The following is a 16,798-nucleotide window of genomic DNA, read 5'->3' as shown; positions in this document are numbered from 1 at the left end:
TGAAAATATTTAAAAACATAACTGACAACTTTGTTTTTTATGTATTCATGATGAATGCAGATTATTACTATATCAGTAATATAATAAACTGTAGTATATATTATTGGGATCTTAGTAATGAACTATTACAATAGAAAACTACTTGCAGGACTAAAAATTCAATAATTTAACGAAGTTCTGATTAAGTTGCGATAATATTTTTATTTAATGTTTAGCGTAAACATTGTTATTAATGATCATACCCCATTAGTATGTGCAACAATAGTAAACTACTTTTGTTTTCACTTAATGACAATACAATAATTTCATAACCTTGACCTAATATCGCCAAGATCATAAGGTTAAAAATGTCTTATTTTGCAGGTTAACCATAATACTAAGTCAAAAACATCGGGAATCTATCGATGACAAACAAAATATGTATTATTCATATTAATTCAGCAAAAACACATACAAAACAATTGAAAATCCAATTAAAGCCGCTGCACACGTGCTATTTTTCATGGTCGTCCTAACCAAAAGTTCACCAGAAAAAGTACTATGCCGCATATGGGTATTTATAAATGCCAAACCTTAGACCATACAGCTACATGGCCTGCTACTCTCCCTCCCTATTCTTCCCAGCAAAAGGTTAGTAGCAAAACATCTATAAGACTGACGTAAAGCAATGAGGATTTCGATTCTCTTTATTAAAAACAGGATTTAAATTTTTTAAAACTCAATTCCAATTCGTGCATTTTAATTATGAAAAAAAATGAAAACATTAATTTTAAATTCGTTTTATTGGGAGTTATTATTGATTTCGTTTGTTTGAAAAGAATAGAAAACACTTCTGATTATTCTATGATAAATTAAATTGTTTTTAACTCTTATAAAAGAATCAAAAAGCATTTTCGAACAATGAAAGCATTGAAAAGGCTTTTCCATTCTTTTGGGAGTCAATAAAAACACTCAAGGGAGTATAGACCGTGCATAATGGATCTGACGTTAATCCTATCAGTACACGTAACTGTATGGTCTAAAGTCGAAACGTACTTTTATGGGCGCCCGGGCAAGTCTCGACTTGTTGTTGAGCGGTCAAGACGCGGCCGTCGACGACTGGCTGTAGCGTTTTCGAGATGAGCATCAACGAAACGGTTTCTGTTAAAAAGAATTGTACGATTGCTGAACGGCTGGACAGCACAACGGGCCGTGACCGCTGAACGTCGCATCGTAACGAAATCGCACCTTTAGAATGGGCTAGATGATGAGTATAGAATATCTTAGTGAACAGTAAGTAGTACGCCGGAAGCCGACTGTAAACGTGAAGCCGTGGCGAATAAAAAAAGGGGCTGGCTACCGCCGAGTGGTCGCGTTAACAGCACTAGCTTGCAAACATAATTTTTTTCTCATATTGACATTAAAATTCCAATCCAATAATTAACTGAAGTAATACCTATAAAAAATTGCGTCCGTCTTCTTTCAGTTTGAAAACTGAATTATAAAAATTGGTAATTTTTTTTCCGTTAAAAAAAAGGCACAAAAGAATTCCTTCTGCAAAATCTGTGCTCGAACTCTTCAAGTGTTTCTACCGTGTTCTAGATTATGGTGTCGTGGTAGGTATGTCTGGAGATATATTCAATATTTGGACCTCAGGCCCTGCCCCTATATCTTTCGGCAAAAAAATAATGTTACCGCTCAGAAAAATTCCAACCCATTCATTAACTGAAGTAGTACTTATAAAAATTTGCGCATAAAACGGCACAATCCGGTCACAAAAGAAACGAGTGCCCGTGTACAACCGCTCTGTGGATCTATCTACTAAAACAGGCACTGTTTTAGTAGATAGATCTTAGTACTTCATGTGTGGAATTTTGAGTGACCATTTTAAAGGTCATGAATTGGTCATAAAAGGTTATTTGGTTGAATTAATTAGACAAAATTAGAAAATTTTATATTGAACGTTGAAGTTTTTCAAGGTCGTTGAGAAAGTTTAACGCCATGTGGGGATATTGAATGCAAAAATCCTTTTCTTCTAAGATATGGTACTTTTATAATATTGATTTTAATATTATGTTGGAAGTAAAGTTTTCTAATTTAAAACACCGTTACCTAATACATAATTCCAACAGGTTATGGGCCTAGGTTACGTTCATGATGGATGAAAGAAAAAATATTAAAATACAAATTAAATTTCGAAGTGCAATTGATAATCAGTGTGTTAAGTTTTTCTCAGTGAAAATAACCATTTCCAATTATTAGAATTATTGTTTAATAAACAGTATGGAAAATTTAAAATCGAAAAGAAACAATCAACTTTTTAATGGTGAAAATTATAATATAAGGAAGTTTAGAATCTGAAATCTTTCGAGTGAACTCGAAGTGATTCATGTGATCGATAAACCGGAACCACAGAACCCTGACAACAAGTGGAAGAAATCAGAATCAACAGCGAAAAATGTGTTAATTGAATATTTGTCCTATTTGTATTCAAGTTATGTGGAACCGGTATCGTCGACAAAACAAATTTTTGGTGTATTAGACAATATCGTTGAGCGAAACAGTGTAGCAAAACAACTTGGAGTTCGAAAGAAATTATTTAAATTAAAATTAGAAGGTTCCGTAAAATCAAAATTATTAGATCATGAAATTAAGATAGTGAATGAAAATCGGTAAAAAGGTTCTTCATATGGTGCAAAAACCTAATGACATAAAACGGAATAATAAAGATTTTAGAAAACCGTGCAAAAATATTCGCGAAATCGTCAAGTCAAAGCGACATGGTGCAAATAACAAGAATGTTAAGTTTCATCATTGCGGAAGGAGAGCTCATTATAAAAATGAATGTCGTTACTACTTGCAAAGTTTAAAGCACAAACCAAATACAAAAAGACCAAAAACAATTCAAACCCTCCAAGCTGATCCACAGGCAGGAGATGGTTTTATATTTATGGCCGGAAACTTTCAGATACCAAATAAAGAGATCAAAATTTCTTTTCTATTGGATTCAGGTGCATCTGACCATCTGATAAACCGCGAGGACCTAGCTGATACCTTTTCGGACCTGAAGACAGCCATCAAAATTTCTATTGCAATGAATGAAGCTTTCATTACTGCAAACATCATACTACCGAGCAATACAGAAGTTTAAGGGACAATCGAGAATGTACTATACAGTCCTGATGTACCGTATAATGTGTTATAAGTACACAAGATGCAACAATCAGGATACTCGGTAAACTTCAATGCATCTGGAGTGAAAATAAGCGGTAATGGTAAGACGGTAATGACTGGTAAGTCAAATAACAATCTATTTACTATGGAATTTTCTGTAAGTGAAAGCTTGATTGATTATTCAAATAATACCTAATAATGATTTATGTGAAGCTTGCATAAAAAAAATAAATTTAAAAACAAAGACTACATAGAAAGACCATTATTTAACATTCATTCAGATGTATGTGGCCATATTACGCTTTCTGCGATAAATACTAAAAATTACTTTGTATTGTTCGTTGATGAATTTACACACTACTGTGTAACTTATTCTATTAGAAATAAATCTGATGTATTCGCAATGTTTAAAGATTATGTAGCAAAATGTGAACCAGGTTTAATTTGAAAATAGTTAATTTATATTTAGAAAATATAGGGAATATTCATCTAACGAGATGAAGAATTATTGTGTATAAAAAGGTATAAGTTATCATCTCACAGTACCGTGAACTCCACAATTAAATGGTGTATCTAAAAAGACCATCACTGAGAAAGCGCGAACAATGATATCTGGTGCGAAATCAGAAAATACTTTGCGGTGATGCAGTTTTAAGACTGCAACATATCTAATTAATATGACACCAATTAAATCATTGAAAACAAATAAAACACCATAGGAAATGTGTTATAATAAGAAACCACATTAAAATACCTAAAAGTATAGAGTGTATGAAGTGGAGAATGACAAATATGTGGTAGTGACAGATGTAATTGTAGAAGAGACAAATTTTATTGAGTCGACACCAAAGTAAAAAGTACTTGAAGGTGGAGTCGATCCAGGTAGGAAAAGTGTAGTACCTAACGATGTGTTAAACTCAGTAGACGACCTTTGTAATAAAATTACAGTCACTCGACTTAACGACATACAGACAGACAAAGTTGAAAAACAAACCGATAATTCTTCATCTCAAGATAACGGTAATGTAGTGCTTAGACAAAATTAATATACCTGAAGATTATATGTTATGTGCACAACCCATTGTATGTTCCATTCCTAATTCATATCAGGAATGATGCTTATGGCGGCAAGCAATGAAAGTTGAATTAGAATCTTTGGTGAAAATAAAACTTATCGGGTGTCTAATGTATTTAATGCTTTGTACAAGACATATTAAGTATTTTAAGTAGATATATGAATAAAAATAACCAAGATCGAGTACTTAGGTACTTACGAGGTACTAAAGACTTAAAATTAAAATATGTGAAGAGAACATATGATATTTACAGGATGTGTTGAGTCTGATTGGGGAGGAAACAATAATGAAAATCCTGACTTAGATTCCAAGAGAAAAAGTACAACGGCTTATGTATTTAAGTTGTATGATAAATGTAAAATATGCTGGAACACGAGGCAATGTGATTAAAGATTTTAGCATCAGGTATAAAACTTTAAACTAAAGAGCCTATTTCTTTCAGGAACAATGTGAGAAAAAGACTATAATTCTTAAATATATTTCAACAGGTGAGCAAATTGCAGACATGGTGACGAAGCCACTACCAGAATTCAAATTCCTGGATTTTAGAGCCAAAAATGGGATTAGACGATTGATTAATAAATAATAACTTTTTATTTGATAAGGTTTTTTCTGGGTTATAGTTCTTCTTCAATGTTTCTAAACCGGTAAAACTGTCTCTTCTTCTTCTTCGTATTAGGCTCCACTGTGGCCCAATGGGGATTTATCGTTCGCTGTCTTGACCGATCTATTGTTATCAATACGATGGTAAAATTGTATTCTTGATAATTTGCTACCTTTTGCTGTATTACTTCTAATGACGCAACCCTGTTCTCCTTATATAAACTATAAATTGTCCTACGTATAAAATCTTGAGTAGCTTTATCAACTGATTTCAGTTTTTCTTTCTTGTTTATTGTTGAAACACTTGGCCAAACTGAACTGCTGATCTATTATGCCAGGAAATCATGAATATTTTTCATCTGCTGACTCCTGTATTTTTTCTGAGAAACTGGCAATGTTTGATCTCGCTCGTTCTTTATATATCGAATAAATATTAATCGTCTTGATAAAATTAATAATAACTTTAGCGGCATTTGCCCATATGACCTCTTGCGAAAGCACAATAAGATGGATCATCGATACTTGTGGTTGATAGAATTTGAGCGATTGAGTCAAATGGACAGATATATCCAATATAATAATAAACATTAAAACGGGTCTTAATGAATTTTCATTTTCCAGAACATTCAGTTTCTTCAGAGTTATTTTACAGTTTGCATTTTAATAAATAAATAAATTACTAGGATTTTCAAAGTAAAACCTAGCTTTTTTTGTAAAAGTTGTATTAGTATTTCATCCTATGTAGTATTTTCATCAATTGGCTTGAGCGTTGAGCAATTTTAGTTCAACAGTGCCAAACCGCCCAGATCATCACCTACAATTTTTATAAATTTATGGAGACAAATGCAAACTTTTTATTATTTTTTTCTAATACTACATAAAATTGACGAAAATGTATTTATATGGCAAATTAATTGTGAATGAGGTGATAAAATTTCGAAGTGATCTAGCAAAAACTTTGACCCTTAATTAAAAATTTTTTAAAGGTGTAAAATTAATGACTCCGACTGACCTTTTTTCAACCATTTCTGTACTTTCAGATGGTATAACTTGTCGATGGAAATTCCACAGCTGAGGTGGTGAAATCGTGAAGCTTGGTGTGATATGGTAAAGGAAAAAGTTGTTTCTACAAAAATCTGGTCTTTTTAACAAATGATTCCTTCAATTATCAGGTAATAGGTAACATTATTGATACATTGCTACTAATCCAACAACTCTGACTTCAAATATTTGCAAAATCAATTTGTATTTGTGCTTTTTACTACAATAATAAAAATTCATTTGTCCAAAGTTTTTTTTCAAAATGTTGAATAATGAATTCTCTTCGAGTACATTTACCTGTCGATCACGTATAATTGAAAGTTATTTCCCAATAAAGTTCATAATAAAATATTTCATCATAGCAAACTTCTATGAATTATAAGTATTTTGATGTTTATTCAATACCAAGAAGACAGGAATGAGTGATATACAATAGCATAAACATCTACTATCAGTGTTTCATATTAAGGTGATGCAATAAAAATACCTACTACTAGTTTATGAAACGAATAAATAACATCAACATCGTATATCTTAAAAATATTTGTTATCTTGAAAGTTATAAATTGTGGAGTTTATTTCCAAAACTTAATAAATCGAGTTAAAAGTCGATTGTTATAAACCTCGATGTGTTGAGTCGATTGGTGTAAACATTATCAATAAAAAAAGAATAATTCCAATTTTAAAATCAAGATTTTATACAAAAACTCATCATTTCCTCCAGTTTTTTCCCAAACTTTTTATTTTTTTTTTTCAAAACCGTTACTACAAAGCCCACTATGTCACGTACAGTATTTGCTGGAAGCAACGGTTTTTTTGAAACCTCGCACCGAGAAGGTACAGTTCTTTCAATATCAATTACAGAAGACAGTTATGTGAGGAACAATTAATATTTCATAAATACCAAATTAAGAAATAAAAAATAAAGTTTACTTCCCTTATAAAAGTCGGTATACATCTAACACACCGTCAGTTCACGTGGACTCATCATCTCCACTGTTTACTAATAAGAACATATTTTCTCGAAATATTCCTGCCAGATTGAAAAGTATTTTTTTTTCATGTTTTAGTTTGTAGTTCAATTTACGTTCATAACTAAATTGTCTCCTGGTCCATTCCATATTGGTTTTTACTTACTACAAGAAAATAACCCTCGTACATATTATAACTGTGTAATATATAACCGATTTATATTTGATTATTTTTATTGTAATTCGTTATTATATTAAATAAATTGTCATGAGGTGGAAAAGTTCATTAAAAAACAATCATATTTTTCAGTTTTCACCATCTGAAAATTTTTTGGCCAGTTTTGTTAGGTTGAAAGTAAGACGGTGCTAGCTGACATCCAACTCATTCCTCAAATGTACTTCTATTATAAATTACAGAAATCATGACACAAAAAATTTAACGCCACCTTGACTAAAGAAAGAACAGATAGAAAAAACAATTTATTCCAACAGCCCGATGAATGAGGGATACGCTTTATACAAAGGAAAAGGAGAGATATTACAATGAAGAGGATGATAGTACATCACTAATTAGATATGATCAATATTTAACTATTAAAATTAGAAGATAATGATGTGAATGAATGGATAAAAAAATATGAGGGTAGCTTAACGGAATTTTTATTTAACTCGCGCATTGTGTGTAGCGAGTTTCTAACTTTTTCAAACCATCTAGAAATAATCTTTCGGGAATTCCGAATTCCTCTTCTTTTGTCTAAAATCGTTTTTCACGACGAATCTCGTATTTCCAGAAAAATTCCAATATCTAGGAGATAAAGGCAACGCGTATGAAAGATGAGGAGGACAGAAAAAATACCAAAATACCAGAGACTGATAGGTTCGATATAAAGAAAAATGGAAGAATTAAATGCGAAAAAATAAAACTTGGTACGCGAGCATTAGACAAATATCATAAAAAGAAGAAAATAATGGAAAAAATTTAAAAAAAAACAGAAAAACTATTATAAATTGAAGGAAATGGAGGCCTAAAAGTGAGAAACTATATCGTTCATTTGAAACCGATTAAAATATGCATCCAATGTATCCTAAGGCTATTTAAATGGTTAAAAAGTTAAAAAAAAAAACAAAGATTGAAGGTGTACTAAACATAATGCTGATAAAAATGATGTAACCTTGTACACAACCGCAAACATAATCAGACGTAAATGAAACATCAAAATACATCAACGAAATTAACATAAAGAAACGTAATTATAGGTGATGAACATTAATTTTAACCATGAAAGTAGGAAAGGAGGGACCGAGCACTTGAATCGTAGAGAAAATATGGTTGAATTAAGGTAAGATTTGACAGAGACGATAATGCTGTAATCCCATCTGTAATCTCTCTTCTTACTACTCTATCTCATTCAACTACGCTTTGTTTTAGCGAACATCCCAAAAAAAATACATCCCTTGATGCCTATCCCAAACAAAGCCAGATTCCGACGATCTTCTCCTTCGGTCTACTTCTACTTTAATTGGAGCTTGCTTCCAATACTAATTTCCTCATTTTCCTCTATTATTTATATTTTTTTTGATTTTGATTGTCCCTTGTAGCATGAGGCATAAAATAAGACAAATTAGTTTTTTAAAATCGCTGCAAGTAACTAGATTTCTTAAGGCCTCTTGACATAATGCAATACAACGTGCAAAAATTGCACGCAAATCTATGTAAACAGTAAAAGTAAATAAATTTCTAACCTCAAATTTTATCTAATATTTTGTACATAGTTTGACAATGAAAATAACAAAACTACGTTTTACGAAAGTCAGCTAATCTGTTAAGTCAAAAGTAACTAGATTACAACTGCTATGCAATAAAAACGGCATAAAACCGATAATGTCAAGATCTTGCATGAAACAATCAGATGAACTACATCTGCGCATGCTTTTGATCAATAAATATTTCGTCTTGCATTTTATTACCACGTTGTATTGCATCAAGCGTCAAGCGGCTTTTACTAGAATTACGACTTGCATGCAATAAAGACAGAACGAAAGTTTGCAATTGCATAAATGGATGAGCTGAGTTTTATGTGCGCATGCAAAAATCGTTAAAATTCAGTGTAACCATTTCAAGACAATACTTTTTGTTATTATTTCTATGTGCAGATGATTCGAGAAAATTGTATTGTAAAAATTAACAAAACCCTGGGCGTATTAATGTACTCATGTAAATATTATTTCTCAACAATCTACCGTTCCCCGAATATATGGTAAACCCTGTATAACCAGACATAATAAAATATAATGGAGCAAAAACTAAACTTTTATAGTAACTTTTACTTTCTTAGGTATATAAATAATTAGTTAATGATATGGTATGGTAAAACCGGCTTTAAACCCAAGGCTGTCATGAGTATTTTTTGAATTCCTCATTTTTTTATTGAAAATGTTCCCTTTACTTTATTATTTGATTATTAGTTTTATGAGAAGTAAAAAATTTGAGAGGTATGATGTACGTAATTTTTTAACTAAAAACATGGGAAAGCCGAAGATATTTTTCGGCGGATCGTTTAGATTTTCAGAATAATACGCTGATTTTGGAACGAGATTCTTGAGTAGATTTGATAGTTTTGAAGATTCTGATAAATCCAGTGATTAAATTGTAACTGTATCATGGAAAAACTTCACTTGTGGCTAATGTGTCGTTGAAGAGGATATTTTTAACATACTCATAAAGTATATATATTTTCTTCATTAGTGTATAAGATCTAAAAGGGACTCACAAATTTTAAAATGTTATGTGTACAATTTGTTAGAAGTGTGTATATAATGTATTCTTACTAATAAGAAACAAATTTTCGATAGCATATGACTTGCAAATTAGAAAATAAACTTAATTATTACAATAATACTTATACATAACTGGAAGAATTAGACCAAATAATTCGAAAATAGGATGGAATGCCCCCGCAAAGTGTTTTGTTAATTCAAGAACATATTAAGTGGCTAATTTGATCTTTGCATTTATTGTGATTCACCCATTTCATCAAATATTCCAGATTTAACACCATTGGACTCGTGTTTGTGGAAATAGCAGTATTGAAGTATGAACAACGTTATCCTAACTAGTTTAACTAACTTGGGAAAAGATATGAAGTATGTAAACTGTAACGGTGGCCATTACGCCATTACCAGCATTATTTAATGACAATACTTATTTAGTACCACGACACGTACTTATTTGTTGGTTACTGTTTAATGATATTTATTGAAGTGTCAAGTAGAAATCAATAACTTTTCAATTTTTTTTTAGAACTACCCAAAAAATATAAACATCTCTTTTGAAAAACGCAAGTTGGATTCAACTTTTTACACCTATAAATTTTAATTTTGTTTATAATCAATTCAATTAATTTCGAATAATTTTGGTATAAAACATTTTCATTTATCTACATTCGTAACAAATGGATTATCAATTTATAGTGAAAACCTCAGTTAATGATATAATTGTAATACTTCCCCACATATAACAACAGAAATTGTACTAAATTTCTAATTCTGTAAATTAATATAAAAAGTTGTAAGATTCTTCATTTGAACTATTGCTACTTTTAATTTAATATTATATAGTCAATACCAGCAATATCGTCAATATATATACAAAATATTGCAAATCTTCTTGTATAAGTATTTTTATGAACAATAGAGAAAAAACCTTCATTTATACGGTAATCTACTTAACTAAAATATAAATTTTGATCAGCGTCTAACGATGTCACAATACATTTGTAAGAGTCAAATTTTTGTGTCATCACATGTATTAGTTTCGCAAGATATAAATTCATCATTTCTAGTTCATACTTTACAATTTATCCGACCATCATCAAACAAAATAATTTGGATAAAATTATTCTCTGAGAAATAATAAAGTAATATTCAATACATTAAAATATTCGGTTTTCTCGGTTGTATTTTATAAACCATTACTTTTTTAGCACATTAATTGATAAATAACAAATAAATAACAGTTTCAGGAGTAGTTGAAGTTTCGAATTCGAATGAAACTTTATTTGAATAAAGACAATAACAAAAATTTGAGTATTATAAAATTATTAACTGTATTACTGCTATAACTTTCTTTGAAATAAAATGCGAATAACCGGTCTCAATTCATAAATATTTCTAATTAGTGTAATTTAATTGGTAATAACTTAGAAAAAGTATATCACAAATTTAATACATCGTTGCGCCGATTGCTATTTAATTGAAACTTGTTTGTATTACTGTAAAAAAAATGTAATTATGATACACAAAATGAAAAATAAAATAATTATAGTGTGTAAGCAGCGTGGTGTGACTATTCCGTATAATATCACCTGATTTGACGTTGAAGTTGTGGGTATATGGTACCTATGTTATATGGAAAGTAAACAAATATACGAAATTATGATGAATTCATAGAATTGACAAAAAGATGTAAGATTATACTTAGAAATTAAATACAATAACAAAAATTAATTCATCATGAGAGAATTCAAAGAAATGCCCTGTAAGAACGGCAGAAACATACCCTGTTCGAAGTTAAATTCCGAATTTCCACTAGAAGCACTGACACAAACCCACATCAAAATTGCACATATATATGAAACAGTATATAATCTCGACACCATTTTCTAATTAAAGGGTTATATTGCACGTGTTTTAAGACATAACCAATTTTTGCGTTCACCTACGAGTAAATTCACTGCAGACAATCATCTACTCGTTATATTAGTAAAGGCCCACCTTCATCGGTAAAAGAATACAACCCATTGCGCGCAAGCGCTGGGCGGCAAAATGTCCTTCGCCTATTATTAATACATACAGCGCGGCAATTCAAAGGTGTTTTATCAAGATATCGTTTTTGCTCTAGTTTACTGGGTTGCATTCACTTGATATTCCTTTATTTGTACACGTGTTTGGTCATGTCTTATTTTAAAAATATATATTTTAAAGGTAATCAAATAATGATATGGTTAATTAATTAGTGTTTAAATGATTCACATTGGTATTAGTCATTCTTCAAAATGAATATTATTTGAGTCATTATTAGTGAATTGAAGAAAATTTAGCTACTTATATGAAATTACCCCTATAACCCCAATTACTAATTAGATATTTCTTTCAAATAATTTTAAAATTCTTATGTACCAAAATGTTTGAAAACGTACGAGTATGTTTCATTAAATAAATAAAATTAACTACGATATATATCTACGCATATAAAAAGATACGTCTATTTTGAATATTTTCATTCAACAGAAACAGTTGTAGTAAAATTTGAGATAGGAAAAAGCGTAAACATCGTTTTCTCATGAAATCATTTATACAAATATTATTTCGTTGAACCTATTCAGGTATCAACATTGGTTTCGTTTAATACAATCACTTACATAGGGCTACTAACTTTTTGGTTGTGATAATTTTTCTTCCCACGCCAATATGATTGTAATAGTATGCTAATTAGAATAAATTCAATCGTTAATTATAAATGTCAATGCCTTTCACAAATATGCGAACTTCAATTTTAAAATTGACGAGTGACTTGTGTAATGATGAAACATTTTGCGACTCTACAATGGAATCGTAATTCGCCTTAAATATATTTTCAATTGAAAATATATATATATATATATATATATATATATATATATATATATATATAGGCATTGAATATTTTTCGAGGTTAAAAGGATGAAACAGTCTCTACACTCTGCTCTATAAAAGGATTTATGCTCATTGAAATAAACTTCCAAAGACATAACATAAACAAGTTGCAACTGATTCAACTTTTGGTTGATTCAAGTAATCTGTTACTAAAAAATGTTAATGCCGAAAAGAAAACAAAAATTAAAAATAAGAAAATAACTTCAGATTACGGAACAATTAAATTTTGCACGGCAGTATCAGATGTACGAGGATATATTGAAAAATTCTTAGCCTACTATAGAACCAAACAAAATTTCAATGTCAAAATATTTTATTACTCAACATATTCTCCTTTTAATTGGATACATTTATTACAGCGAACCTGCAACGTCTCTAGACCTTTCAAAAAAATGTTTCTTCTTGCTCTTCAAACCAGACCTCCATAGCTTTTATTACCTCCTCTTTGGAAGAAAATTTACGACCTTTTAAACTTTTTTTCAGTTGAGGAAAGAGATGATAGTCAGACGGAACCAAATCTGGAGAATAAGAGGGGTGTTCTAGTAATGCAAACCCCAAATCACGAATTTTTTGCATGGGCACATGTGATTTGTGTGCAGGGGTGTTGTCCTGCAAAAACAAAATACTTTTGGATAGCTTTTCGTGTCTTTTCTCTCCAACTATTCCCCGTAATAATGTCGAATAGTAATCTGCAGTTATTGTTCCATCCTTATCCACAAAATTATCATGATTACTCCATGGCAATCCCAAAAAACTGAAGCAAGAACTTTTCCAGCAGATTTTTGGACACGAAACTTCTTAGGTTTTAGAGAACTAGAGTGTCGCAATTCCATCGATTGTTGCTTTGTTTCTGGATCGTAGAAATGTACCCAAGTCTCATCCATAGTAACAATTCGGCAGGGCCGGATTAAGATTTATAAGGCCCGAGGCTAAAATAATGACGGGGCCCCTTTAAGGAATTCGAAAACCCGGAAAAATTCACAAAATAATATCAATACGTTAGATTTGTGGTATCAACACATCAAAAAATACAGAATGATTTCCAAATGATGGGTCCCTCTTGGACCTGGGGCCCGGGGCTATAGCCCGCCCCCCCCCAAGCCCCTAGATTAATCCGGCCCTGAAATTCGGCTTAAGAAATCTACATCGTTTTCAAATCGAGTACAGGTCGAACGCGATGCTTCTAACCTTGCACACTTTTGGTCAACATTCAAACACTTGGGGATCCATTTTGCAGCAATTTTTATCATGTCCAAATTGACGTGAACTATATGATGAACGCGTTCGTATGAAATATTCAGTGCTTCAGATATGCGTTTTAGCTCAATTCGACGGTCTGATAAAATCATGTCATGAACTGCATAGATATTTTCGGGGACTGACACAGAAACTGGCCTTCCCGATCCGTCATCATCTCCAATGGAAAATTTACCTCTTTTGAAGCTTGCAGTCCAATTTTTCACGGTCGTATACGAAGAACATTGATCACCAAGGGTATTAAGCATATCTTCGTAAATCTGCTTACCTCTTAACTATTTTAAATACAGGTACTTGATGATAGCTCGATACTCTTTTTTCTTTTAATTTATTGCGTAATTCTGATATACTTTTTTGACGTCAAACTTTACACTGACACTAAGTTATTGTTCGTTGCTATGGTAACGCAATATTTTGTTTATGCATGGAACTGGTCTAGGCTAACTAGATATCAATACATTCTTGTATTATTAGGAAATTATGAAAAGTAGAGAATTTCTGGTAGAATAAAGTACGAAAAACAATCAAGAATGGATACTTGGAATTGTCGAAAAAAAAATAGTTATAAGTTGACTACATAACAAAAATGATCATTTACTTTTAAACATTTTTTCTTTATCTTTTTTACGACTCGCTATCGATTGGGTTTATATGCCTATGGTACCTTATGTAATAAGTTTTCAAAAAAAATGTTCTGTGCTTTATCAGTTTACCGAGAAAAATATCTTTCTGTTCTAAATTAATATTTGATGTTGTCGGTAGCCAAGGCCGAGTGAATGTTATCAGTGAAACATTTTATATTATTACCTAAACTTGAATTTGCCAGGACCGGATTTGCCAGAAAGGAGCAGTCCCAAATGTCGCCGATGCTTCCTCTAGAGCGGAAAGTATTAAACTAGCTACCAGATATTTTTGTTAAATAAATAAAAAAATTTATTCGTATACTCTTTCTATACTATCAATTTCGATTCATTCTAAATATCTTTAGGTTAATTTCAATTATGAATAACGAAATGCGAATGATTTCTAATAACTTGAAAAACGATGAAAAGGTTATCTAATCAACAGTAATCAATCTAATACTCCTCCGAGATAATCTTTCTAACAAAATGTTTACAAACACAATTAAAAACAACCGTGTTTTATGAAATTTGGGAGAAACGTGAAGATCTAAGCTTTGTAGGGCTTTTAAATAGAACTAGTTCTAAAACCTGAAGTAGTAATTAAAATCATTGGTATTGATTCTTATACCCAATATTTTGGTTAGAAAAGAATGAGATGATTTATCTATTTACACTTGGTTCTACTTTAACATATCTGAAAAATCGTTTTTGAGTATTCTTAAATGAATTTCACTGTTTTCTCTGTGTACTTAGTTTTTTACATTAATATTTTTATTCAAGAATTCGTAAGATTCATTTCAAATGATTCTGCAGAGTGTTAGTATACTGGTGTCCTGCTAAAGGTAAATCCGTTTTTCCAAATTCTACCAACAACTCCCTCATGTCGTGCGTAGCTTCTATAGCCAATACAATTATATATCGAATATTTTCGTAGATTATTCAAACACAGTTTAAAGTTTCTATATTACTCTAGATTATTCGATAACTACGCAAGGCCAGCTTGCAGGGGAAAGGAGATAAACATACCCAGTTGTACAACCTATTTAGCCACGTTACAATACTTACATAGTGCGAAGCGTAAAATTAAAATAGGTAATCAGCAATTCCAGGAAGAATTCCTTCCCTAGACCAAAAGATAAGCATTCCTTGCTATAACTGGTCATCCTACCAATTTTTCAGTAAACCAAACTTAAGCAGTTGAATCTATTTAAAACACAAATGTTTATTGGAAAACAATACATGAATTTAGTCTGATATTGTCCAAACCAATTGGTCTTCTTACTGAACACACTGTTTACACTACCACTACATCAACACTCACAATTACACTGTCTGCCGCGCTTTTCGATAACCAAGTTATCGTCTATAAGAAATTTATCCCTATTTCAGCTTTTCTTACATTTAGCAATTTCAATGGTTTCAAATGCATCCAACAATCTTACATTTTTAATATTTATGTTATAATTATGACTGGCAGCGTAATCGGCAATACTCGATTTTTCGGTTCGTCCTTATTTTAAATCACTTATGTGCTCTTTAAACCGGACAATAATGGATCTCTTGGTCTGCCCAATATACTTACGGTCACAATCATCACAGATAATTTCATATATATCACTCTTTTCCAAATTGGCTATTTAATCCTAACTTAAAAATTCAAAACCCTGAGCTCTGATACCTTTCAATCCTGTTTATACAAAGGGATTGGGAGGAATATTTAATAGATTGGGTTTTACATTGGTTTATAAATCCAACAATACATTTAAACAATTGTTGGGTAATCTTAAGGATTAAATACCAAATTTGGAAAAGAGTGGTATATATGAACTTAGCTGTGGTGATTGTGACGGGAAGTATATTGGACAGGATAAGAGATCCGTCACTGTCCGGTTTAAAGAGCACATAGCTCATTTGAAATATGGACGGATCGAAAAATCGAGTATCAGACATAAATATTTATAATGTAACATTGTTGGATGTATTTGAAACCATTGAAATTGCTAAATGTAATAAAAGCTTACAAGGAGACAAAGGGCCAATTCCTTACAGCCCACTCTATAATTTAATAGTCAAGGAATACTGAATAAAAAAATTCAGTATAAAACAGGTGAGTTAAGTTATTAGGTTTTAGTTTATCTTGAGTCTCTGAAGACGATAACTTGGTCAACGAAACGCGCGTCGGACAGTATAATTGTGAGTGTTGATGTAGTGATTGTGTAAACAGAGTGGTCAGTATGAATATCGCCAACGGTTCCAGAAATTCCAACTCAATTATTATTTTCAAGTTGAACACAAATTCGGCAGCTTGAAGGAGCTTCCCACTCACCTTTGCTTATATTTTTTACGTCTTGTGGATAATTTTGGAGGAAAGACCGCAACA

General features: G+C 31.3%; 1 protein-coding gene across 2 annotated transcripts in view; it reads right to left on the bottom strand.

Annotated features, from left to right (window-relative positions):
* Positions 1 to 11,637, bottom strand: part of LOC130450626 (very low-density lipoprotein receptor-like) — a 71,150-nt gene extending 59,513 nt beyond the window's left edge. The window contains exon 1 of one of the 2 annotated variants that reach the window (XM_056789117.1): positions 11,403 to 11,637. In XM_056789117.1, the coding sequence (XP_056645095.1) occupies positions 11,403 to 11,502 (100 nt within the window). In that variant the 5' untranslated portion in view covers positions 11,503 to 11,637. The remainder of the gene's footprint in view (positions 1 to 11,402) is intronic. The other variant, XM_056789118.1, reaches the window with a different exon arrangement.
* Between the last annotated feature and the right edge of the window lie 5,161 nt (positions 11,638 to 16,798).

Source organism: Diorhabda sublineata, chromosome X, assembly GCF_026230105.1.
Source record: "Diorhabda sublineata isolate icDioSubl1.1 chromosome X, icDioSubl1.1, whole genome shotgun sequence".
In the NCBI taxonomy this organism is placed as follows: domain Eukaryota; kingdom Metazoa; phylum Arthropoda; class Insecta; order Coleoptera; family Chrysomelidae; genus Diorhabda; species Diorhabda sublineata.
Note: the sequence above shows the minus strand (reverse complement) of the source record. Positions and strands in the feature narration are given on the sequence as shown.